At 38.4% G+C, this 26,894-nt stretch overlaps 4 protein-coding genes across 4 annotated transcripts; all 4 read left to right on the top strand.

Annotated features, from left to right (window-relative positions):
- Window positions 1-220: 220 nt before the first annotated feature.
- LOC124395865 (extracellular calcium-sensing receptor-like) lies at window positions 221-3,641 on the top strand. The gene is made up of 6 exons (XM_046864744.1): window positions 221-430; window positions 563-848; window positions 1,090-1,845; window positions 1,930-2,157; window positions 2,456-2,579; window positions 2,728-3,641. Exons 1-6 carry the CDS (start codon window positions 237-239, stop codon window positions 3,639-3,641), a joined length of 2,502 nt encoding a protein of 833 aa, XP_046720700.1. The 5' UTR covers window positions 221-236.
- Window positions 3,642-4,257: 616 nt separating this feature from the next.
- Window positions 4,258-10,186, top strand: LOC124395946 (extracellular calcium-sensing receptor-like). Its single transcript, XM_046864841.1, has 9 exons — window positions 4,258-4,336; window positions 4,428-4,561; window positions 4,843-4,996; window positions 6,989-7,139; window positions 7,280-7,565; window positions 7,653-8,408; window positions 8,493-8,720; window positions 9,001-9,124; window positions 9,273-10,186. Exons 1-9 carry the CDS (start codon window positions 4,258-4,260, stop codon window positions 10,184-10,186), a joined length of 2,826 nt encoding a protein of 941 aa, XP_046720797.1.
- A 2,619-nt stretch (window positions 10,187-12,805) lies between these two features.
- On the top strand, window positions 12,806-17,340 carry LOC124395944 (extracellular calcium-sensing receptor-like). Its single transcript, XM_046864840.1, is given in 8 exon segments — window positions 12,806-12,976; window positions 14,297-14,551; window positions 14,780-15,535; window positions 15,620-15,847; window positions 16,138-16,261; window positions 16,427-16,837; window positions 16,840-16,888; window positions 16,890-17,340. Coding segments are annotated over 8 exon segments (2,445 nt in total).
- A 1,416-nt stretch (window positions 17,341-18,756) lies between these two features.
- On the top strand, window positions 18,757-25,756 carry LOC124395943 (extracellular calcium-sensing receptor-like). The gene is given in 9 exon segments (XM_046864839.1): window positions 18,757-18,954; window positions 22,370-22,521; window positions 22,664-22,949; window positions 23,192-23,947; window positions 24,032-24,259; window positions 24,573-24,669; window positions 24,672-24,695; window positions 24,844-24,912; window positions 24,915-25,756. Coding segments are annotated over 9 exon segments (2,652 nt in total).
- The last annotated feature ends 1,138 nt before the right edge of the window (window positions 25,757-26,894 follow it).

Genomic DNA, 26,894 nt, shown 5'->3' with positions numbered 1-26,894 from the left:
TTATGTAATTAATGGTGTTTTTAATAGATGAATAAACCAAAAGTGACAAAAGTATCATGAAAGAATTATGAGAATAGGCTTATGTCCCTTAATGACATCACAAAGCCACAAAGCTGAACAACCTTTCTGATTTGTCCATAATAAATAGTCATACATAGAACATAGAGCATGTCTATAAATATAGAAAGACTCACTGTTCAGGACTGATTCTGCAGAAGCACTGGTCAGAATCTGTAATGTTTTTCCTTCTACTACTCTCTTATCTTAGTCTGGCAAAGGGAGAAAATTGCCATATTCTGGAAGAACCAGAATATCCTTTGTTATCTAAGGATGGAGATGTAATAATTGGAGCTGTGTTTCAAATACATCGTGGTACACAGATGCAGTCACTGCAATATACTGAAAAACCTCCACCTTTAATCTGCACTAAGTTAGTTCTAGTTGATTTTTGAAGAATGTGTAGTTTTCTGCTTTATAATAATCTGAATATCTAAATTTCATTACTATTCTGTTAAATTAAATAATTATTTGAAAAGTCATGATTTTTATGTGTATTTTGTAGATTTTCTCTTGGTTTTTTACGACTTGCTCAGATTATGACTTTTGCAGTTGAAGAAATTAACAGAAGTAACACCTTGCTCCCAAATATCTCAGTTGGTTACAAGATTTATGATAATTGTCTCTCAAGATTATTATCTATGAAGGCAGCCATAGCTTTTATTAATGGTCAGGACATAACAAATAAGACCTGCCATGAACAAACTGTGGTACAAGCCATCCTAGGGGAGTCAGAGTCTACTGCTACTATAGCACTTACAAAAACTACAGAACCTTTTATGATTCCAGTGGTAAGTATTCATTATTTTAACCATTTTTTATTAAGAATGTATGTAGTATTTACAAAACAGCTAAAAGGTGTTTTGTTTGATGTCAACTGTAATTGTTATTTTTTTAAAACAGGCTTCTACCTAAACTTCTCTTGCTAGGACTAAGCAAATACATAAAACAAGTACAAACTGTCAGATGCATCAAAATATGATTTTTGTATTAAATTATTAATTTTTTTTTACTTTTCATTTTTGTCCTCAGATAAGTTATGCTGCCACATGTGAATGTTTGAGTAACAGAAAGGAGTACCCATATTTCTTCAGGACCATAGCGAGTGACTACTACCAGAGTAGAGCTTTGGCATATATGGTCAAGCACTTTGGCTGGTCTTGGGTAGGAGCTGTGCACAGTGATAATGACTATGGCAACAGTGGAATGTCCATTTTTCTGAATGCAGCCAAAGAGGAGGGAATATGTGTTGAGTACACAGAGAAGTTTGATCGGGCAAATCCTGCCAAAATCATGAATGTGGTTGACATTATTCAGAAAGGCACAGCTAAAGTTATTATAGTATTTCTTGCTTATTTTGATATAAGCATTTTAACAGAACAGCTGATTCTAAAGAATGTCACTGGCTACCAGATGATTGGTGTAGAAGCATGGATTACTGCTGTGGATCTAGCAACACCAGCAAGTTATAATGTTCTGTCTGGAGCCATTGGTTTTGATGTGGGAAAATTGAACATTGGTGGTTTTGCTGATTATGCTGTCAATGGATTTTGGCAAACAGCAGTCCCATGCTTACATACAGAGGGAAGCAATTTTCAATCTGAAATCAACTGCAGCAAATATGAAGAAATGATTCAATATAAAAACTACAGTAAGGATATTTTAGAATTGAGATATGCAAATAATCTTTACAATGCAGTTTATGCGGTGGCACATTCTCTACACAGTCTGTTGAAATGCACAGAAACTCAGAGTTGTGAAAAAGACAAACCAATACAACCATGGCAGGTAACACAAAGAAGAGAAGAAAAGCAGATTATGTAAATTTGATATTGCTATGATGTAAATACTTATTTACTTTTCTATTTAAAGGTTGTGATGTCTCTAAAAAAGGTAAATTTTACCACTAAAGTAGGAGAACAGATTTGGTTTGACAGCACTGGGGCAACAGCTGCAAAGTATGATGTGGTGAACTGGCAACGAGGGTTGAATGGAGAAGTGGAGTTTAAAGTTGTAGGCTATTATGATGCCTCTCTGCCATATGGACAACAAATTGTTCTAAATACTGAAGATATAGTTTGGGCTGGAGACAAACTGCAGGTGCACACAATAATTAATAAAATAATTGTTGTATTACACTATTTAAATATAAGCATGATGTTTTATATACATAAACATTCCTAATAAATATGAATAAAATACTTATTACACATAAAACACTAATATACACATTAGTATACTGTAGTGTGTCAATGTGAAAAGGTACAAGGCCATAATATTGCTAGAATTTTAATAGTAAACAAACAATTGCTTAGGGTCAGGACCTTAATGGAATTGATAGATAAAACCATTTACTGTAAAAATATAAAGTTTTGGTCAAATATATTGTTCACATTAGAAGCCAAGGTCTGTGTGCAGTGAAAGCTGTCCTCCAGGAACCAGGAAAGCTGCACAGAAAGGAAGGCCTGTCTGCTGTTACGACTGTATACCATGTGCAGAAGGAGAGATCAGTAACCAGACAGGTAATTTCAGCTTTCAGAGGCAAGTTGTTAAATGTTCAGTGTGTATCATCCTTTTACTATATAGGATACAGTTTCTGAAAACTGGTATTAATAAATAAAATTATAAGATATGTCCTTCCTAATGATAATAACTATGATTATTTTGCAGATTCCAATAATTGTAAGCAGTGTCCAGGAGACTTTTGGTCTAATGCTAAAAGAGATAAATGTGTGTTAAAGGTTGTTGAGTTTCTTTCATTTACAGAGCTCATTAGTATAATAATAATACTCTTTTCTTTATTTGGAGCTTCATTGACTGTGTTAGTAGCTGTTTTATTTCTAAAAGAAAAGGACACCCCAATTGTTAAGGCTAACAACTCTGAGCTGAGCTTCTTGCTGCTTTTCTCTCTGACTTTGTGTTTCCTCTGTTCAATTACATTCATTGGACAACCATCTGAGTGGTCCTGTATGCTGCGCCACACAGCTTTTGGAATCACATTTGTACTCTGTATCTCCTGTGTTCTGGGAAAAACAGTAGTGGTGTTAATGGCGTTCAGAGCTACACTTCCAGGCAGCAATGTCATGAAATGGTTTGGGCCTCTACAGCAGAGACTCAGTGTACTTGCTTTTACCATTATACAAGTCCTGATATGTATAATTTGGTTAACAGTTTCTCCCCCTTTTCCCTATAAGAACATTAACTACTTCAAAGAAAAAATCATATTAGAATGTAACTTGGGCTCAGCTATAGGTTTCTGGGCCGTGCTGGGTTATATTGGAGTTCTGGCTTTCTTGTGCTTTGTTTTGGCTTTTCTAGCTAGAAAGCTGCCTGATAATTTTAATGAAGCAAAATTCATCACATTCAGTATACTCATATTCTGTGCAGTGTGGATCACCTTTATTCCAGCTTATGTCAGCTCTCCTGGAAAATTCACTGTAGCTGTGGAGATCTTTGCCATTTTGGCCTCCAGTTTTGCTCTACTGTTCTGTATATTTACTCCTAAATGTTATATTATTCTGTTTAAACCTGAACTAAACACCAAGAAAAGTATGATGGGCAAAATTGCATCTAAATCTCTTTAAGATAAATTCTTGTTCAAGTCTGAAACAATGTCAACTATATTCCATTCATATATCAAAAAAAATAAATAAATACATACCTCAAATACCTTAATTCTGATGGCATATGCATATATATGAGAAATGAATAAACATTCGACAAAAAGTATTGTCTTATTTCGGTTTTTGGAAAGATAGTTTGATTTGATTAATTGTTTAATCAGGATTAACAATTAATACAGCTGCAATGATGAATAAATAAATACTAACGATATTGTACATATAACTCACATAGCGTGATATCACTTTCTGCATCTGTCAGATTCCAGTATAAATGTCAGTGTAGATATTAAAGTGCATGGTATGTAGAATAGTTTGTGTCTGTAGTGATTTTACATTTACGATGTTTAGCAGACGCCCTTATCAAGAGTGGAATACAAAAGTGTTTTGAAGTCTCTATAAATGATTAAATCTTCATGAATGAAATTCCCTTTCAGGAACTCGAGCTGTGTCAGAACGCTTTGGGAATGCGGCCGCGTTGTTAATGCTCTATATAATGACCGGAGGGGGTGTAGTACCACTTTCCTAGGTGCACGTTTCTCTCTGGCCCCCTCAAGGGGTCTGGCTCATTAACCCTGCAATGAAATGGTTTTCTGGGCATGGCCAGCTCCAGGAAGCTCTCTCCTTGGTTCTCGCCCAGCGTCGTTGCGGAATCCAAGGTCAGTCTCAATAGATTGTTACTCTTAAGAGAGCACCTGGCAGCCTGGATATCTCTGCCAGATGTGTCTTGATGGGTCCTGCGCACTGTAGAGCAAGGCTATACGATTCAGTTTGGGTCTTGTCCACCCTGGTTCAATGGGCTCTGTCCCACTCTGGTGGGACATGAGCAGGCTCTGGTCATGAAACGAGAAGTAGACACTTTCCTGAAGAAGGAGGCTACCGAGGTACTCTCCATCATACAGAGAGTCTGGGTTCTACAGCCGGTATTTCATAGTTCCCAAAAAGGACGGTGGGTTGCGTTCTATCCTAGATTTACAGGGAGAGGGGGGGTCTACACTGCTTCTGGGAGTTCTGGAGAAAGTTTGCCGGAACAGAGTCCGTCTCCTCCTGGTAGTTCCATGGTTGCCTGGCTGTCTATGTTTTGTGGACTTGGCAGCCCTCCTCGAGCAGCCTCCATGGGAAAGTCCTGTGAGGGAGGGATCTCCTCTCCCTTGATGGGGCACAGCTCCAAGGTTCTGGTCTCTCCACCAAGGTAGTAGAGACCATTCTCCAATCCGGAGCTCCTATGCTGCGAGATGGCATCTATTCACTGTGTGGTACACTCAGCACCAATTTGACCCAGTCCACTGCCCGGTTGGTCAGTGCTGGAGTTCCTGCAGGTTTGGCTTTCTCCACCATTAAAGTCATCCACGCATCCACTGTTTCAGCATATCGAGCCCCCGTGTCAAGCATTTATTGGGCAGAAACCCACTCTTGCCAAGTTTTCTCCACATCACCCGGAGGCTGAGGCCTCCGGTGCGACCAAGAGTGCCTGGGTGGGACCTGGTCATTGAGTTTTTTCCTTGCTTGCCCCACCTGATATTGCCTTTGTGTTCCTATGCCTCTCATTTGTTCCCATTGCTTCCATATGTTCCTCGTTAGCCCTATTGTATTTATTAGCATGGTGTGAGGTACAGAGAAATGATTGCTGTCAATATGGTGTTTAAGGAATCGAGGCACTGGCTCCTGTTACCCATTTCAGGTTTACACTGACTTTAAGAACCAGGAGTACATCCAGCAGGCCAGACCTCTCAACCCCTGCCAAGCAATGTGGTCCCTATTCTTCAATCACTTTCAGGCTTTGAGAACCTCAATCTGTGAAACTCTGCATCTCAAGTTTGTCTTTGCAGTTGAGTCCACCCACTCTCCTGCTAAAGTTCAAGACTCCCATATAGTCAACCATAGTTCAATCCCTGGGCATGACAATGCTGTGATCTTGTCTGTCTGATGGTAGCATTTGCTTGCCTTGCCAGAGACTCCACTGATTGTTTGTGTTTTTCTCACACCCTGCCTGGATAGAGAAAAGCTCATCTCCAATAATATGCTGGTTGTCCGCACTTCTCACTTTGTAGTGATGCAGCCCATCGGGATGCTCTCCAACACACAGGTGGTTTTGAGGATAATAGCAAATTTACATAGCCATCTGAGCAAGAAAAATGCTAGTGAGCTTTTTTCACCAATGCTGCAGTGTAAGTAGACCATGTAATAGCAACAGTGATTTAAACACAAGGTAGTTGAAGCTGTTGCTTCATTTCACTGGTTTTGATGATTTAATGGATGACTTATTGATGACACAGAAGTATGAGGTATTCCAGGTTAAAGCACCTGGAGGAGTATACATTCTTTTAAATGCAGCTTGATTTGTAGACCATAAAATATATACCACCTCTTTTTCTATACCCTGAGCTCTCTTTTTCTCCTGTTTACATAATATATGAAGAACCCTTTAAGCTCAAAGTCTGAAACGCTATGGGCATGCATGATGCAGATAATGCAGCATTCCCTCATCTCTTACTGGTAACAAAGCTGCATTCTATGGTTTTGAAGTTTGTTGTACAGCGATTAAGCATTTCAACCATGAAATACATAAGGTGCAGAGCCCACACGGAAAATAACTGCAGAATAAATTGGAGCATTTATTTAATTTATACAAACAAGCAGTTAGAGCTAAAGGTTTGGCTCAAGCACGTAGTAGTACTACATTTAGAACAGTAGTCCATCATTATAATCACTGAGAAACCATTGCCCTGAACTTAGTATGACTAAATTTGTGGCAACACAAACATGTGATTGTTTTATTGCAATCAATAAAAATAAACCACGCAGTCTTACAATTATAAATCATTTATTGATTTAATTACAAATTAAGGTTAAACAAAGAATAAAATATTTTATATATAATATAAAAAAAATGTATTTACAGTATACAGTCTAGATGTCAAGAAAGTCGCAGAGCTAAATCAATCGCTTTACTAGTCAGTCAACATGTACAATAAACATAAACATACAACATTTGGCTAAACTATTTGACAGCACATGTAGGACCAGCAGGCACAAGTCAACAAAATTGTCTGGATATAATATATGTGGTCTTTGATGAATGAATTCAACTAAAAACTCACAAATAGCCTCAGGTCCCATAATGACATCACAAGGCCACACAGCTGAACAACTTTTCTGATTTGTCAATCATGTATAGTCATACAAACAACACACAGAGCATGTCTATAAATATAGGAAGACTGTCTATGTTAGGACTAACTCTAAAAAGCACTGGTCAGGATCTGTAATGTTTTTCCTTCTACTACTCTCTTCTCTGTGCCTGGCAAAAGGAGACAATTGCCATGTTCTGGAAGAACCAGCATATCCTTATTTATCTAAAGATGGAGATGTGATAATTGGAGCTGTGTTTTCATTACATCGTGGTACACAGATGCAGTCACTGCAATATACTGAAAAACCTCCACCTTTAATCTGCACTAAGTAAGTTCTAGTTGATACATTAATTATTTTTAGAAGTGTAGTTTTCTGCGTAATAATAATCTGAATATTTCCTATATATTACTTTTCAGTTTCAGTAAAAAATAATTTGAAATTTCATGATTTGTATGTGTATTTTGTAGATTTTCTCTTGCTTTTTTACGGCTTGTTCAGATTATGACTTTTACAGTTGAAGAAATTAACAGGAGTAACACCTTGCTCCCAGATATCTCAGTTGGTTACAAGATTTATGATACTTGTCTCTCAAGATTATTATCTATCAAGGCAGCCATAGCTTGTATTAATGGTCATGACATAACGAATAATGCCTGCCCTGATCAAGCAGTGGTACAAGCCATCATAGGGGAGTCAGAGTCTACTGCTACTATAGCACTTACAAAAACTACAGAACCTTTTAAGATTCCAGTGGTAAGTACATACTCTAAGATACATTACAAAAGACTCTATTTTATTTTTTATTTATTTAGATTTTTTAACCTGTCACTCTCTCCTCAGATAAGTTATGCTGCCACATGTGAATGTTTGAGTAACAGAAAAGAGTACCCATATTTCTTCAGGACCATAGCGAGTGACTACTACCAGAGTCGAGCACTGGCATTTATGGTCAAGCACTTTGGCTGGTCTTGGGTAGGAGCTGTGTACAGTGATAATGACTATGGCAGTAATGGAATGTCTATTTTTCTGAATGCAGCCGAAGAGGAAGGAATATGTGTTGAGTACAAAGAGAAGTTTGATCGGGCAAATCCTGCCAAAATCATGAATGTGGTTGACATTATTCAGAAAGGCACAGCTAAAGTAATTATAGTATTTCTTGCTTATATTGATATGAGCATTTTAATAGAACAGCTGATTCTAAAGAATGTCACTGGCTACCAGATGATTGGTGTTGAAGCATGGATTACTGCTGTTGATCTAGCAACACCAGCAAGTTATAATGTTCTGTCTGGAGCCATTGGTTTTGATTTGGGAAAATTGAACATTGGTGGTTTTGTGGATTATGCTGTCAATGGATTTTGGCAAACAGCAGTCCCATGCTTACATACAGAGGGAAGCAATTTTCAATCTGAAATCAACTGCAGCAAATATGAAGAAATGATTCAATATAAAAACTACAGTAAGGATATTTTAGAATTGAGATTTGTAAACAATCTTTATAATGCAGTTTATGCTGTGGCACATTCTCTACACAGTCTGTTAAAATGCACAGAAAATCGGAGTTGTGAGAAAGACAAAACAATACAACCATGGCAGGTAACACAAAGAAGAGAAGAAAAGCAAATCTTGGAAATTTGATATTGCCATGATATAAATACTTATTTACTTTTCTATTTAAAGGTTGTGATGTCTCTAAAAAAGGTAAATTTTACCACTAAAGTAGGAGAACAGATTTGGTTTGACAGCACTGGGGCAACAGCTGCAAAGTATGATGTGGTGAACTGGCAACGAGGGTTGAATGGAGAAGTGGAGTTTAAAGTTGTAGGCTATTATGATGCCTCTCTGCCATATGGACAACAAATTGTTCTAAATACTGAAGATATAGTTTGGGCTGGAGACAAACCTCAGGTGCACACAATAATTAATTAAACAATTGCTATATTGAAACTATATTTAAATATAAGCATAATGTTTTATATACATACAATTTCCAATAAATACTATAGTATAAATACTATAAAAGTTATTTTCTAGTGTTGCAATGTGAAAGGTACAAGGCCATATTGTTGCTAGGATTTTAATAGTAAACAAACAATTGCTTAGGGTCAGGACCTTCAAGGAATTGATAGATAAAAATATTTACTGTAACAAATATAAAGGTTTTGGTCTAATATATTGTTCACATTAGAAGCCAAGGTCTGTGTGCAGTGAAAGCTGTCCTCCAGGAACCAGGAAAGCTGCACAGAAAGGAAGGCCTGTCTGCTGTTACGACTGTATTCCATGTGCAGAGGGAGAGATCAGTAACCAGACAGGTAATTTCAGCTTTCAGAGGCAAGTTGTTAATTGTTTAATGTGTATCATCCTTTTACTATATAGGATACAGTTTCTGAAAACTGGTATTAATAAATAAAATTATAAGATATGTCCTTCCTAATGATAATAACTATGATTACTTTGCAGATTCCAATAATTGTAAGCAGTGTCCAGGAGACTTTTGGTCTAATACTAAAAGAGATAAATGTGTGTTAAAGGTTGTTGAGTTTCTTTCATTTACAGAGCTCATTAGTATAATAATAATACTCTTTTCTTTATTTGGAGCTTCACTGACTGTGTTAGTAGCTGTTTTATTTCTAAAAGAAAAGGACACTCCAATTGTTAAGGCTAACAACTCTGAGCTGAGCTTCTTGCTGCTTTTCTCTCTGACTCTGTGTTTTCTCTGTTCACTTACTTTCATTGGACAACCCTCTGAGTGGTCCTGTATGCTGCGCCACACAGCGTTTGGAATCACATTTGTACTCTGTATCTCCTGTGTTCTGGGGAAAACAGTGGTTGTGTTAATGGCGTTCAGAGCTACACTTCCTGGCAGCAATGTCATGAAATGTTTTGGACCTCTACAGCAGAGACTTAGTGTACTTGCATTTACCATTATACAAGTCCTGATATGTATAATTTGGTTAACAGTTTCTCCTCCTTTTCCCTACAAGAACATGAACTACTACAAGGAAAAGATCATATTAGAATGTAACTTGGGATCAGCTATAGGTTTCTGGGCCGTGCTGGGTTATATTGGAGTTCTGGCTTTCTTTTGCTTTGTTTTGGCTTTTCTAGCTAGAAAGCTGCCTGATAATTTTAATGAAGCAAAATTCATCACATTCAGTATACTCATATTCTGTGCAGTGTGGATCACCTTTATTCCAGCTTATGTCAGCTCTCCTGGAAAATTCACTGTGGCTGTGGAGATCTTTGCCATTTTGGCCTCCAGTTTTGCTCTACTGTTCTGTATATTTACTCCTAAATGTTATATTATTCTGTTTAAACCTGAACTAAATACAAAGAAAAGTATGATGGGCAAAATTGCATCTAAATCTCTTTAAGATAAATTTTTGTTCAAGTCTGAAACAATGTCAACTATATTCCATTCATATTAAAAAAAATACTGCCTCAAATACCCTAATTCTAATGGCATATGCATATATATTTGAGAAATGAATAAACATTCGACAAAAAGTATTGTGTCTTATTTCTGTTTTTGGAAAGATAATTTGTATTTAGTAACATGCCTGTTTAATCAGGATTAACAATTAATACAACTGCAATTAAATTGTTGAATCTTTCTGATCTTATATAATAATAAATTATATGTTTGAGTTGTTCCAAAGCCTGCTGGTGCAGGATGTAATGTCTGTCAGATTTCCAGCATTTTCTGGACTGTGCTATCTTTTTCCCGTCTTGTAACTCTGCATCTCAAGTTTCTCTTTGAAGTTGAGTCCACCCACTCTCCTGCTAAAGTTCAAGTTTGTGTTTTTCTTACACCCTGCCTGGATAGAGTAAAGCTTACCTCCAATAATGTGCTGGTTGTCCCTACTTCTCATTTTGTAGTTAAGCAGAGTGCTGTTTCCATATTGTATGGTGATGCAGCCTATCATGATGCTCTCCAAGGCACAGGTGGTTTTGAATATAATAGCAAATTTACTCAGCCATCTGAGGAAGAAAAATGCTGGTGAGCTTTTTCCACCAATGCTGCAGTGTAAGTCGACCATGTAAGATCATCAGTGATTTCAACACGGTAGTTGAAGCTGTTGCTTTATTCCACTAGCATGTTAGTGGTAATGGAAGTGTGCCTCCTGTCCTGTTTTAATGATTTGATGGATGACTTATGGATGACAAAGTAGTATGAGGTATTCTAGACTAATGCACATGGAGGAGTATACATTCTTTTAATCACAGCATGAGTTGTAGACCATATAATATATACCACCTCTTTTCTTTACTCTGAGCTCTCTTTTTCTCCTGTCTACATAATACGTGAAGAACGCTGTAAGCTCAAATTCTGAAAAGGCTACGAGCATGCATGATGCAGATAATGCAGCATCCCCTAATCTCTTACTGGTAACAAAGCTGCATTCCAAAGTTTCAAAGTTTGTTGTACAGAGATTAAGCATTTCAAACATAAAAGACATAAAGTTCAGAGCCCACAAGGAATAAACTGACCCTGAATGGAGCGAGGAGACCAGAGGACCCGTAAGAAGATGCTATAGCGTCAGTAATTCATCTGCTGGGCGTCTGCTTATGAGCAAGGAGGCCTCTCCTTGGAGGCCCGTAACAGATGAACAATTGTTTCGTTTTTCTCCAGGGACTTGTCTGGCAAACATAGGAGTTCAGCGATGGAACCGGGCACAGCCAGTTCAATCTCTCCTGGTCTGGGGTCTGGAATGGAGGAGGATTGATTGCCTGGAGCCTCCAACACTATTGACAGAGCTTCCAACACTACAGCCAGGTCCCACCCAGGCACTCTTGGACGCACCGGGGGCCTTAGCCTATGGGGGTGCCAAAAACGCGTGAGGAGTGGGTCTCTGCCCAATTAATGCCCCTAAATGGAGGCATGATATGGCGAAACGGTGGACGCATACACTTTAATGGTGGACGGAGCCAACCATTTTGCAAACTGCTCCTGCAGAAACTCCAGCACTGAACCAATTGTGCAGTGGACTGTGTCCAATTGGTGCCGGGAGCACCACGCAGTGAACAGGAGCAATCTCTCAGCATACGACCTTGTGGAGGGAGCTCTGGATTGAAGAACCTTGGAGTTGGGCTCCTCCAGGGGCCACAGCCACAGCTTCCACAGCTCCGGGGTGAACTATTGCGCCCCCTAATTGAAAGAGAAGATCCCTTCTCAGAGGAATCTCCCATGGAGGCTGTTCGAGGAGGGCCACTAGGTCCATGAACCACAAATTCTCCCCAGAACTCCCGAAAGCAGCGCGATGGGGGAAGGCGTAAAGGCACAGCCTCAGCCACGGTTAGGCCATGGCATCCAGTCCCAGCAGGGCTTATGGATATAGGGAGAACCATAGAGTAAGTGCAACATCTCCTTAGACGTGAACAGGTCTACTTGGGGTTTACCAAATTCTCCCAAATCTGCTCCACCGCCTAAGGGTGTAGGTGCCACTCCCCGGGCTCGGACCCCTGTCTCGACAGGGTGTCTGCTGCTTCGTTCAAACGGCCCTGGGATTTAAGCTTCTTTGAGGGGGAGCAGCTTACCCTGGACTAACAGGAGTATCTGGCATGCCAGACTGTACCGGGGGTGCGAGCGCAGACCCCCCGGTGGTTGAAGTATGAGACCACAGAGGTGTTGTCCAAGCGGATCAACACATGATAGTCTCTGAGGTCTGTGAGGAAGTGTTTTAAAGCTAGAAGCACAGCCAGTATTTCTAGCCAATTGATGTTCCACCGTATGTGGGGACTCTCCCATGGACCTTGCGCAGAGCGGCCACTCATGACCGCTTACCATTCCTGGAGAGACACATCCGTCGTTAGCACTGTGCAACGACCGAGAACTTCTAACACGGGGCCTTGGAGTAAGAATCCGGGAACTTGATCATACAGAGGAGATTGCCCTTCCGAGAGAAGTGGAATGATATTGGGAGCCAAGCAATCTCTGGAACTGCCTGACAGTGAGTGACTGCCCTTCTCTGACCTTCCTGACCAGCGTAAGGATGGATGCAATGCGGGCAGAGGAGAGCTGCACACATAGTCATCGAACCCAGAGGAGGAAGGAGAAAGGGGAAAGCCCGTCTTTGCCTCAGCAAGAGCGAGACCAAAACCGAGAGGAGTGGGGCTCCTCGAAAAACACCCGCTGGGAGTGGAGCAGCCGCATAGGCATGCGAGTGCACTCAGCTTTTTGCAATCAGCTTTTTCGAGAGCCAAAATCGCATGCTCTGCTCCCAAACAAGCCACACACAGGCTGTGTGTATCCCTTACCGTAATAAAACGGGGGCAGGGAGAAGCACACGCCCGAAAAAGTGTGCTTAGCTTTCATGGATGCCTTAATTCTTTTTGACAAACAGACAGACAAAACATTACAGTTTCACACAGAGCGCTTCATGAACAAACATAAGCTGCTGCTGGCTCCTCTCCACGGTCATTATATTATTCCTGGTCAAGACATCACTATGCCGGTGACAGCCTGCTTATAATTTTGACTGATTAGACTTATTATTTAGAGCACGAACAATGCAATTGCATTCCGAAAGCATTCCGACGAAGTTCAAGTTCCTGAAAGGGAACAGTAGTCCAGCATTATAATCACTGAGAAACCATTGCCATGAACTAAGTGTAACTGAATTTGTGGCAACACAAACACGTGATTGTTTTATTGCAGGCTTACAATTATAAAATATCAATAACCTGTTGATTAAATGACAAATTAAGTTAAAAAAAAGAATAAAATCTTTTATTTACGGTATATAGTCTAGATGTCAAGGAGGTCTGAGAGCTAAATCAATCACACTACTAGTCAGCGAACATGTACAATAAACATAAAAATACAACATTGGTTAAACTATTTGACAGCACATGTAGGACCGGCAGGCACAAGCCAACAAAAATGGCTGTATAAAATATATGTGGTCTTTGATAAATGAATTAAACTAAAAACAACTAAAAACTCAAGTATCCCCAGGTCCCATAATGACATCGCAAAACCACAAAGCTGAAAAACCTTTCTGATTTGCCCATAATGTATAGTCATACAAAGAACACACAGAGCATGTCTATAAATATAGGAAGACTGTCTATGTTCAGGGCTAACTCTAAAAAGCACGGGTCAGAATCTGTAATGTTTTTCCTTCTACTACTCTCTTCTCTTTGCCTGGCAAAAGGAGACAATTGCCATATTCTGGAAGACCCAGAATATCCTTTGTTATCTAAAGATGGAGATGTGATAATTGGAGCTGTGTTTCAAATACATAGTGGTACACAGATGCAGTCACTGCAATATACTGAAAAACCTTCACCTTTAATCTGCAATAAGTAAGTTGTAGTTGATAAATTAGTCATTTTGGAGAATGTGTATTATTCTGCTTAATAATAATCTGAGTATTTCCATTATATTACTTTTCAGTTTCAGTATAAAATAATTGAAAATGTCTTTTTTATTATTATGTGTGTTTTGTAGATTTTCTCTTGCTTTTTTACGGTTTGTTCAGATTATGACTTTTGCAGTTGAAGAAATTAACAGAAGTAACACCTTGCTCCCAAATATCTCAGTTGGTTACAAGATTTATGATACTTGTTTCTCAAGATTATTATCTATGAAGGCAGCCATAGCTTTGATTAATGGTCAGGACATAACAAATAATGCCTGCCCTGAAAAAGCAGTGGTACAAGCCATCATAGGGGAGTCAGAGTCTACTGCTACTATAGCACTTTCAAAAACTACAGAACCTTTTAAGATTCCAGTGGTAAGTATTAATTATTTGAATAATTTTAAAATAATGTATTTCATAATTATGTAAGAGTTAAAGAGTTTTTGGTTGATGCATATCATTGTTTCTATATTAAAACAAACTTCTGTCTAAACGTCTCTTGCTAGGACTAAGCAAACAGATAAAACAAGTATCTCTAAGATACATTACAATTGATTATTTTATTTAATTTTATTTTTTTTTAACCTGTCATTCTCTACTCAGATAAGTTATGCTGCCACATGTGAATGTTTGAGTAATAGAAAAGAGTACCCATATTTCTTCAGGACCATAGCGAGTGACTACTACCAGAGTAGAGCACTGGCATATATGGTCAAGCACTTTGGCTGGTCTTGGGTAGGAGCTGTGTACAGTGATAATGACTATGGTAACAATGGAATGTCCATTTTTCTGAATGCAGCCAAAGAGGAGGGAATATGTGTTGAGTACACAGAAAAGTTTAATCGGGCAAATCCTGCTAAAATCATGAATGTGGTTGACATTATTCAGAAAGGCACAGCTAAAGTAATTATAGTATTTCTTGCTAATTTTGATATGAACATTTTAATAGAACAGCTGATTCTAAAGAATGTCACTGGCTACCAGATGATTGGTGTTGAAGCATGGATTACTGCTGTTGATCTAGCAACACCAGCAAGTTGCAATGTTTTGGCTGGAGCCATTGGATTTGATGTGGGAAAATTGAACATTGGTGGTTTTGTGGATTATGCTGTCAATGGATTTTGGCAAACAGCAGTCCCATGCTTACAAACAGAGGGAAGCAATTTTCAATCTGAAATCAACTGCAGCAAATATGAAGAAATGATTCAATATAAAAACTACAGTAAGGATATTTTAGAATTGAGATATGTGAATAATCTTTATAATGCAGTTTATGCTGTGGCACATTCTCTACACAGTCTGTTGAAATGCACAGAAAATCAGAGTTGTGAGAAAGACAAAACAATACAACCATGGCAGGTAACACAAAGAAGAGAAGATAAGCAAATTATGTAAATTTGATATTGCCATGATGTAAATACTTATTTACTTTTCTATTTAAAGGTTGTAATGTCTCTAAAGAAGGTAAATTTTACCACTAAAGTAGGAGAACAGATTTGGTTTGACAGCACTGGAGCAACAGCTGCAAAGTATGATGTGGTGAACTGGCAACGAGGGTTAAATGGAGAAGTGGTGTTTAAGGTTGTGGGCTATTATGATGCCTCTCTGCCATATGGACAACAATTTGTTCTAAATACTGAAGATATAGTGTGGGCTGGAGACAAAAGAGAGGTACATGCATTGTTTAATAATTTTAATGAGCCACAGACAAATAAATACATATAAATAAACTATTTATAAAATATTTGTTACATTTAATTTGTATTTAAATATAAGCATAATGGTCTATATACATTATGCATTCCCAAAGAATTAAAATGAAGTGTAGTTTTTCAAATTGTAAAATTTACAATGCCATAAAGCTGCTTGAATTTCAGTAGTAAACAAACAATTTCTTAAGCTCTTCATGGGTCTGACAAATGCAACAAATTAATTTAGTTATAATATATTGTTTACAATAGAAGCCCAGTTCTGTGTGCAGTGAAAGCTGTCCTCCAGGAACCAGGAAAGCTGCACAGAAAGGAAGGCCTCTCTGCTGTTATGACTGTATACCATGTGCAGAGGGAGAGATCAGTAACCAGACAGGTAACTTCAGCATCACCAAGTTTCAAAGACAAGCTGTTAATTGTACATTTTGTATAATCCTTTTATTATTTAGGGTACAGTTGCTGAAAAAATGATTTAACAAATAAAAGCATGACAAAATGTTGAATATTCTTCCTAATAAAAATAACCATGATTATTTTGCAGATTCCATTAACTGTAAGCAGTGTCCAGGAGACTTTTGGTCTAATGCTAAAAGAGATAAATGTGTGTTAAAGGTTGTTGAGTTTCTTTCATTTACAGAGCTTATTAGTTTAATAATAATACTCTTTTCTTTATTTGGAGCTTTATTGACTCTGTTAGTAGCTGTTTTATTTGTAAAAGAAAAGGACACTCCAATTGTTAAGGCTAACAACTCTGAGCTGAGCTTCTTGCTGCTTTTCTCACTGACCCTGTGTTTCCTATGTTCCATTACATTCATTGGACAACCATCTGAGTGGTCCTGTATGCTGCGTCACACAACTTTTGGAATCACATTTGTACTCTGTATCTCCTGTGTTCTGGGGAAAACAGTAGTTGTGTTAATTGCCTTCAGAGCTACACTTCCAGGCAGCAATGTTATGAAATGGTTTGGACCTCTACAGCAGAGACTCAGTGTACTTGCATTCACTCTCATACAGGTCCTTATTTGTGTACTTTGGTTAACAATTTCTCCTCCTTTTCCCTACAAGAATGTGAATTACTACAAGGAAAAGATCATATTAGAATGTAACTTGGGCTCAGCTATAGGTTTCTGGGCCGTGCTGGGTTATATTGGAGTTCTGGCTTTCTTGTGCTTTGTTTTGGCTTTTCTAGCTAGAAAGCTGCCTGATAATTTTAATGAAGCAAAATTCATCACATTCAGTATACTCATATTCTGTGCAGTGTGGATCACCTTTATTCCAGCTTATGTCAGCTCTCCTGGAAAATTCACTGTAGCTGTGGAGATCTTTGCCATTTTGGCCTCCAGTTTTGCTCTACTGTTCTGTATATTTACTCCTAAATGTTATATTATTCTGTTTAAACCTGAACTGAACACCAAGAAAAATATGATGGGCAAAATGGCTTCTAAATCCCTATAAAGTTTATTGTGTTGATCTGTTCATTATTTTTGCAGATGTTACTTTAAGACACAGTATATCAAATATAATCAACTTAATAATGTTTAGATATATATGAAATGTAATCACAAATAATATGTATATGGATGAGTACTGAATAAACGAATAAAAAAAATAACTCATCATGTCTATGGAAAAAAATATAACAAGAATAACAAGAATGTTTATAATCAGTATTACAGGATATTTATTGACATCAATATTTTATGATAATTATAATAATATTAAGACATACAACTTATAATAGTAATAAATAAATAAGTAAATAATAATACATTTTAGAATTTTAGGCTTGGGTAGAGCCTGGCAGGAGCCCAAGGTGGAGTCTAGGTACTCTAAGGACATATACAGGAACTTGTAAAAGATGGTCACTTAGCAGCCTGATTGCATTGACTAGGTCAGTTAGCATAGCCTTGTTCTGTTGCATCTGCTGCCCCTGTGTTTCCAATGCAAAGAGAAGACCCTGAGCATTGTGAATTCCCACCTGGTAAAGCAACAACTGAAACCAAAAACACCATCCAACCAAGCAACAACATAAACGTCTCTAGGTTACATATGTAACCCTAGTTCCCTGAGGGAATGAGATGCTGCGTCGAAACGCTTTGGGAACGTGCCTGAGTGTTCACGCTCTGAAATAATGTGTGTAATCAGTCGAAAATTGGACGCTGGCCGTCAACGATGAGGTGACGTCACGACCAGGAGTATAAAGCACAAATAAGTGAGGGCAGCGGCAGCTTCTGTAAGGGAGAAGGAAGCGCTGCAGGGATGCCGGAGGTGTGGCATAGAGATGCAGTGTCTCATTGCCTCAGGGAACTAGAAACGTTACCTTTTAGGAACTCGAGCTGCGTCGAAACGCTTTGGGAACGAGTGTCCAATCATGCCAAACTGACCAGTCCCTGCCTAGTGTGTGCCTGTCACCACAGCTAGAGAAGGACTGAGGGGCCAGGAGTGGCACTGCCGTCTAGGTTATAGAACCGCACAAAAGTCAGCGCGGTGGACCAACCCGCAGCGTTTCATATGTCTTGGAGGGAACTCCAGAGGACCAAGATTTTAAGGCAGCCACAGGGTTGAGTGTGCTCTGACCCCGAATGGCGCGGGGAGACCAGAGGACTCATAACATGATGTGATAGCATCAACAATCCACCTGCTCAGAGTCTGCTTATTAGCAGGGAGGCCTCTCTTTGGAGGGCCGTAGCAGACAAGCAGCTGATCTGTCCTTCTCCAAGGACCCGTCCTGTGGACGTAGGTGTACAGTGCACGCACCAGACAGAGCTGGTTCAGTTTCTCCTGGTCTGGGGCCTGGAAGGGAGGAGGATTGAATGCCTATAATCTTGTGGGTTGTGGGACGACCGAGGGCACCTTGGGCATGTAACCTGTATGGGTGTACAGAAAGGGACTGGCTGTACCCGGGGTAAGCTCAAGGAACGAGGGTGCCACAGAAAGGGCCTGCAGGTCCCTTACCCTCCTGAGCAGATGGCTAACAAGAATGCAGTCTTGATTGAAAGGTGCCTGCAAGATGCCTTGGATAGAGGCTCGAAGGGGGGGCTCAGACAGAGCCCCGAAAACGACAGTCAGGTCTCACCCAGGCACTCTAGGTCATACTGGGGGCCTCAGCCTCTGGGTTCCGTGGAGACACGTGTTACCATTGGGACTCTGCCAGAGATTGACCGGCCAGGGGGCATGATAAGCCATCTCAGTTCTGCTTAGTGGATGGAGCCGACCCCTTGGTGAACTGTCCATAGAGGAATCCAGCACTGAACCAACCGGGCAGTGGACTGGGCACCTGGATCCAGCAGGTGGTGCTCACACCATGAGCAGAACAGATGCCACCTGGCGAATACGACCTCCTCATTAAGGAAACTCTGGAGTGGAGATTGGTCTCTACCACCTCGGTGGAGAGACCAGAACCTCGGGGATCTCTCCAAACATCTAAGGCATGTATGCCGCGACCTTGATGGTGAGGGTTGCGTGAGAACTGGGTCCTGTGCCACCACTGAAGGGTCTTATGTACAGCAGGCCAATAGATCATACTGATGAAGCAAGCCTAACCGTTTCTGGAACTGCTTGACAGTGAAAGGCTGCCCTTCTTTGACCTTCCTGATGGCGTGGTAAGATGGCCACAATGAAACACTGGCTGCGCCGCATAAGAAATTGAATCCCATATGACACGAGATAGGTGGTTCTCTTTAATGGAAAAGACATACTCTTCCAGTTGGCCAATACCCAACGCCTTCATGTAGTATATGTAACAGTCTTTGTTACAGGCCTTCATTTAAAGAGCACTGAAGCTAAAAATTTGAGACCTCAAGCTTGTGCATGAGACAAAATATTGTCACTTGCCATTATCTTAGTTATGAGGCTTTGTGCTTCCTGAGCACAGCTGGGAGGGGTGTTAGTTGCTTCCCTGTTTTTGCTGTTTCCAAAAACTCATTAGTAGCAGTATAGAGTCCTCTTGGTATCTCCTGGTTGACCCCCTGTTGCTGGAGGTTGGTCTCCAGGAAGTATTTTACCCGTCTATGGGTTGGGATAGGGGGGTGGAGTATCTGGTGCTTTCTCCATCAGTGACAGATTCGCTTCAGTGATGGGTACAACACAGACAGGAATCAGGTACTCACTTGTTTGTTTATAAAATAGGTGAACACATGGGGGAGAAATGTGGAGGAATGGTGTGTAAGTGCATGTGAGCCTGTGGGTGCGAGGTGGGCTGTAGGCAAAAGAGAAAGCAGGGAACAAACTCGAAGGCTAACAGCCATGATTAGAAGGCTGGAACAGCTGAGAAGTTCATCTTTAGTCAAGAGGATGTAGAGTTAAAATCTTTATTCATCTCACCACAGAACAGTTTTCCACTCAGTAAATTTTAAATGTTCCAGATAGGATAGTGGCATTTCTGGATCACTGAATCAATGTCTGGGAATACAGTTTGCTATGTCATCCACAAATGCAGGTTAAATCTATATCATACATATGAAAAGGCTTATGTGACCATGATCCAGAAATGCCCCATCCCCTTACAGCCAACACTTATTTAAAATGTATTGAGGAAAATTTTAATTTCTTTTTGGATACAATAGAAACCAAATTATCTGGACTAAAGAGGAGAGGGACCATGTGGCTTGTTATCAGCATAGATAAAAAAAGCCGCATCTCTGATGGTACAGAAGTGCATTAGTGCCTGTGGAATGAACAGCTTGCACATTTGGAAAGGCTCCATCAATGCAGAAAACTATATAAAGGTTTTGAAGGAACAAGTGACTCCATCCAGAAACCATCTTTTTTCAGGAAAGGCCCTGTATATTTGAGCAAGATAATGCTAACTGTACACTGCATTTACTACAATAGCATGACTTCCTAGTAGAAGATTCAAACAAACTGGGCTACAGTCTAGACATTTCACCATCTGAAAACATTTGGCACATCATGAAACAAAAACACAACAAAGGACACCCAGATATTGAGCAGCAAGAATCCTTTATCAGACACATATATGACATCATTGCTCTTGCAAAAAGGCCAGTTCCCAAATGTATTCCAGAAGATGATACATAGTGGAAAACAGTGTTCCAGATTTTTGAGACCTATTGTAGCAATCAAATTTCAAATGACCTCATTTGTTCCTTAAAATATTATTATTATAATATTAATATTAATAATAATAATAATAATAATAATAATAATAATAATAATAATAATATATGATTTATTTAATTATAAATTCAGATGAAACAAAAAAAAGTATTGTTTAATTTATTTTCAGTATATAATCTGGATGTCAATGAGGTCTAAAAGCAAAATCAATTAATCTACCAGTCACTATTCATGTAACAGAAATATAAAATACAACATTGTTTACACTATTTAAAAGCAGATGCAGGACCAGCATTTACAAGCCAACAAAATGGCTTATATAATTTACTGTATGTTTTGATGACAAAGTCTCAAAACAATTTAAAATAGAATTATGTCCCATAATGACATCACAAAGCTAAACAAGAGCACCCAGAGCAAGTCATACAGAGCACCCAGAGCATGTCCATCAATGCAGAAAACTATATAAAGGTTTTGAAGGAACAAGTGACTCCATCCAGAAACCATCTTTTTTCAGGAAAGGCCCTGTATATTTGAGCAAGATAATGCTAACTGTACACTGCATTTACTACAATAGCATGACTTCCTAGTAGAAGATTCGGGGTGCTAAACTGGCCTGCTACAGTCTAGACATTTCACCATCTGAAAACATTTGGCACATCATGAAACAAAAACACAACAAAGGACACCCAGATATTGAGCAGCAAGAATCCTTTATCAGACACATATATGACATCATTGCTCTTGCAAAAAAGGCCTCCACAGTTCCCAAATGTATATGGCCAGAAGATGATACATAGTGGAAAACATGGCCCTGTTCCAGATTTTTTGAGACCTATTGTAGCAATCAAATTTCAAATGACCTCATTTGTTCCTTAAAATATTATTATTATAATATTAATATTAATAATAATAATAATAATAATCATAATAATAATAATAATATATGATTTATTTAATTATAAATTCAGATGAAACAAAAAAAAGTATTGTTTAATTTATTTTCAGTATATAATCTGGATGTTAATGAGGTCTAAAAGCAAAATCAATTAATCCCTACCAGTCACTATTCATGTAACAGAAATATAAAAATACAACATTGTTTACACTATTTAAAAGCAGATGCAGGACCAGCATTTACAAGCCAACAAAAAGAGCTTTGTGCAATTAATATTGTTTTTAATAGATGACAAATGTCTCATGAAAGATTTATGAGAATAGAATTATGTCCCTTAATGACATCACAAAGCTAAACAAGAGCACCCAGAGCAAGTCATACACAGAGCACCCAGAGCATGTTTATAAATATAGAAAGACTCACTGTTCAGGACTGATTCTGCAGAAGCACTGGTCAGAATCTGTAATGTTTTTCCTTCTACTACTCTCTTCTCTTTCCCTGGTAAAGGGAGAAAATTGCCATATTCTGGAAGAACCAGAATATCCTTTGTTATCTAAGGATGGAGATGTAATAATTGGAGCTGTGTTTTCAATACATCGTGGTACACAGATGCAGTCACTGCAATATACTGAAAAACCTCCACCTTTAATCTGCACTAAGTAAGTTCTAGTTGATACATTAGTCATTTTGGAGAATATGTAGTTTTCTGCTTTATAATAATCTGAATATGTCCTTTTTATTACTTTTCTGTTACATTATATAATTATTTGAAATGTCATGATTTTTATGTGTATTTTGTAGATTTTCTCTTGCTTTTTTACGACTTGCTCAGATTATGACTTTTGCAGTTGAAGAAATTAACAGAAGTAACACCTTGCTCCCAAATATCTCAGTTGGTTACAAGATTTATGATACTTGTCTCTCAAGATTATTATCTATGAAGGCAGCCATAGCTTTGATTAATGGTCAGGACATAACAAATAATGCCTGCCCTGAAAAAGCAGTAGTACAAGCCATCATAGGGGAGTCAGAGTCTACTGCTACTATAGCACTTACAAAAACTACAGAACCTTTTAAGATTCCAGTGGTAAGTATTAATTATTTGAATAATTTTAAAATAACATATTTCATAATTATTAAAGATTTAAAGAGTTTTTGTTTGATGTCACATATCATTGTTTCTATTTTAAAACAATCTTCTGTCTAAACTTCTCTTGCTAGGACCAAGCGAATAGATAAAACAAGTACAAACCCAAGACAAAGATACATTACAAAAGACTATTTCATTTTTATTTATTTTTATTTTTTAACCTGTCATTCTCTCCTCAGATAAGTTATGCTGCCACATGTGAATGTTTGAGTAATAGAAAGGAGTACCCATATTTCTTCAGGACCCTAGCGAGTGACTACTACCAGAGTAAGGCATTGGCATATTTGGTCAAGCACTTTGGCTGGTCTTGGGTAGGAGCTGTGCACAGTGATAATGACTATGGCAACAGTGGAATCTCTATTTTTCTGAATGCAGCCAAAGAGGAGGGAATATGTGTTGAGTACACAGAGAAGTTTGATCGGGCAAATCCTGCCAAAATCATCAAAGTGGTTGACATTATTCAGAAAGGCACAACTAAAGTTATTATTCTGTTTCTTCCTAATTTTGAGATGAGCATTTTATTAGAACAGCTGATTCTAAAGAATGTCACTGGCTACCAGATGATTGGTGTTGAAGGATGGATTTCTGCTGTTGAATTTGTAACACCAGCAAGTTACAATGTTTTGGCTGGAGCCATTGGTTTTGATGTGGGAAAATTGAACATTGGTGGTTTTGTGGATTATGCTGTCAATGGATTTTGGCAAACAGCAGTCCCATGCTTACATACAGAGGGAAGCAATTTTCAAACTGAAATCAACTGCAGCAAATATGAAGAAATGATTCAATATAAAAACTACAGTAAGGATATTTTGGAATTGACAAATGGAAATAATCTTTATAATGCAGTTTATGCTGTGGCACATTCTCTACACAGTCTGTTAAAATGCACAGAAAATCAGAGTTGTGAGAAAGACAAAACAATACAACCATGGCAGGTAACACAAAGAAGAGAAGAAAAGCAAATCTTGTAAATTTGATATTGCCATGATATAAATACTTATTTGCTTTTCTATTTAAAGGTTGTGATGTCTCTAAAAAAGGTCAATTTTACCACTAAAGTAGGAGAACAGATTTGGTTTGACAGCACTGGGGCAACAGCTGCAAAGTATGATGTGGTGAACTGGCAACGAGGGTTCAGTGGAGAAGTGGAGTTTAAGGTTGTAGGCTATTATGATGCCTCTCTGCCATATGGACAACAAATTGTTCTAAATACTGAAGATATAGTTTGGGCTGGAGACAAACGAGAGGTTCATACATTGTTTCATAATTTGAATGAATTACATACCAATATATAAATATAAATAAACTATTTATAATTCAAAACCTTGAATCTATATTTAAATATAAGCATAATGTTTTATATACATTTAAACATTCCCAATGAATATAAATAATAAAAAATATACATTCGTGTAGTGTTTCAATGTAAATTGTTCTATACCAAATCCAATGCTTGGATTCAGTAGTCAACAAACAATGGGTTAAGAACTTCATGGTTCTAACAAATGGAATAAATTGAAAAACTTAAAGGTTTAAGTCATAATATATTGTTCACAATAGAAGCCAAAGTCTGTGTGCAGTGAAAGCTGTCCTCCAGGAACCAGGAAAGCTGCACAGAAAGGAAGGCCTGTCTGCTGTTATGACTGTATACCATGTGCAGAGGAGAGATCAGTAACCAGACAGGTAATTTCAGCTTTCAGAGGCAAGTTGTTAATTGTTTAATGTGTATCATCATATTATTATTTAGGATACAGTTTTTGAAAACTGGTATCAATAAATAAAATCATAAGAAATTTTCTTCCTAATGGTAATAAACATGATTATTTTGCAGATTCCATAAACTGTAAGCAGTGTCCAGGAGACTTTTGGTCTAATGCAAATAGAGATAAATGTGTGTTAAAGTTGTTGAGTTTCTTTCATTTACAGAACTCATTAGTATAATAATAATACTCTTTTCTTTATTTGGAGCTTCATTGACTGTGTTAGTAGCTGTTTTATTTGTAAAAGAAAAGGACACTCCAATTGTTAAGGCTAACAACTCTGAGCTGAGCTTCTTGCTGTTGTTCTCACTGACTCTGTGTTTCCTCTGTTCACTTACTTTCATTGGACAACCCTCTGAGTGGTCCTGTATGCTGCGTCACACAACTTTTGGGATCACATTTGTACTCTGTATCTCCTGTGTTCTGGGGAAAACAGTAGTGGTGTTAATTGCCTTCAGAGCTACACTTCCAGGCAGCAATGTCATGAAATGGTTTGGGCCTCTACAGCAGAGACTCAGTGTAGTTGCTTTCACTCTCATTCAGGTCCTTATTTGTGTACTTTGGTTAACAATTTCTCCTCCTTTTCCCTACAAGAATGTGAACTACTACAAGGAAAAGATTATATTAGAATGTAACTTGGGCTCAGCTATAGGTTTCTGGGCCGTGCTGGGTTATATTGGAGTTCTGGCTTTCTTATGCTTTGTTTTGGCTTTTCTAGCTAGAAATCTGCCTGATAATTTCAATGAAGCAAAATTCATCACATTCAGTATACTCATATTCTGTGCAGTGTGGATCACCTTTATTCCAGCTTATGTCAGCTCTCCTGGAAAATTCACTGTAGCTGTGGAGATCTTTGCCATTTTAGCCTCCAGTTTTGCTCTGCTGTTCTGTATATTTACTCCTAAATGTTATATTATTCTGTTTAAACCTGAACTAAACACCAAGAAAAATATGATGGGCAAAATGGCTTCTAAATCCCTATAAAGTTTATTGCTTTAATCTGTTCATTATTTTTGCTGATGTTACTTTTAGACACAGTATATCAAATATAATCAACTCAGTAATGTTTAGATATATATGAAATGTAATCACAAATAATATGGATATGATAAGTACTGAATAAACATATAAAACAATAAACTCATCATGTCTATGGAAAAAATATAACAAGAATAACAAGAATGTTTATAATTAAGGACATTTATTGACATTAATCATTTATGATATTAATAATAATAAGACAAACAATTTATAATAGTAATAAATAAATAAGTAAATAAATATTTAATTTCAGAATAATACTTAAAATTCATTGGGTTTTAGGTTTTTTGACCCAAGATAATATGTGAGGGTGAATTAGAACCCGTCAAAGAAGAAATACCATCTGACTTCTCGCCTGATGAAGGTACTTTAAGTTGTTATGGTCTGTGAAGACCTGGAAAAGATGCTGGGTGCTGCCTCTCCACAAGCAGCTTCTGGTCCCCATTCTGTAGTTCATCTTGGTAGGGGTGAGCTTGTGTGTGAGGAAGGCACATGGGTGTAGCTTGTTGCACAGTCCTTTTTTGGGACAGCACAGCAACCCCAACATTGGAAGCATTCACCTCCACCACAAAATTCAAGTCTGGATCTGGTATATTTAGAATGGGAGCCGAGGTGAACTGGCATTTGATTTCCAAGTAGGCCACATTTGCCTTGGGTGTCCAGCGGAAGGTTGATTGTTAATGGGGGCAGAGAAGAGGTCAATGGTGTCTGGAATCTTGGGAGCAGCCTGGAAGGGATTCGGAAATGGTTCCTGTAGACCAATCAATAAGAGGGTTATGGAAAACGAGCCAGGGATGTCCCAGGATGAAAGGAAACTGGTAAGATGAGACCAGGTGCAGCTGGAGGGTCTTCCAATGGTGAGTTGAAGAGATGAAGAGGAGGAGGCCAGGGTTCTCAAGGTGTGGCAGTCATATCCTGAGATGTAGGCTTGGGTAGAGCCTGGCAGAAGCCCAAGGTGGGGTCTAGGTACTGTAAGGGCAGATACAGAATCTTGTAAAAGACGGTCACTTAGTGGCCTGACTGCGGTGACTAGGTCAGTTAGCATAGCCTTAAAATGTTGCATCTGCTGCCCCTGTATTTC

Source organism: Silurus meridionalis, chromosome 13, assembly GCF_014805685.1.
Source record: "Silurus meridionalis isolate SWU-2019-XX chromosome 13, ASM1480568v1, whole genome shotgun sequence".
Taxonomy (NCBI): domain Eukaryota; kingdom Metazoa; phylum Chordata; class Actinopteri; order Siluriformes; family Siluridae; genus Silurus; species Silurus meridionalis.
The sequence above is the reverse complement of the archived record's forward strand: the minus strand, read 5'-3'. Positions and strand labels throughout refer to the sequence as shown.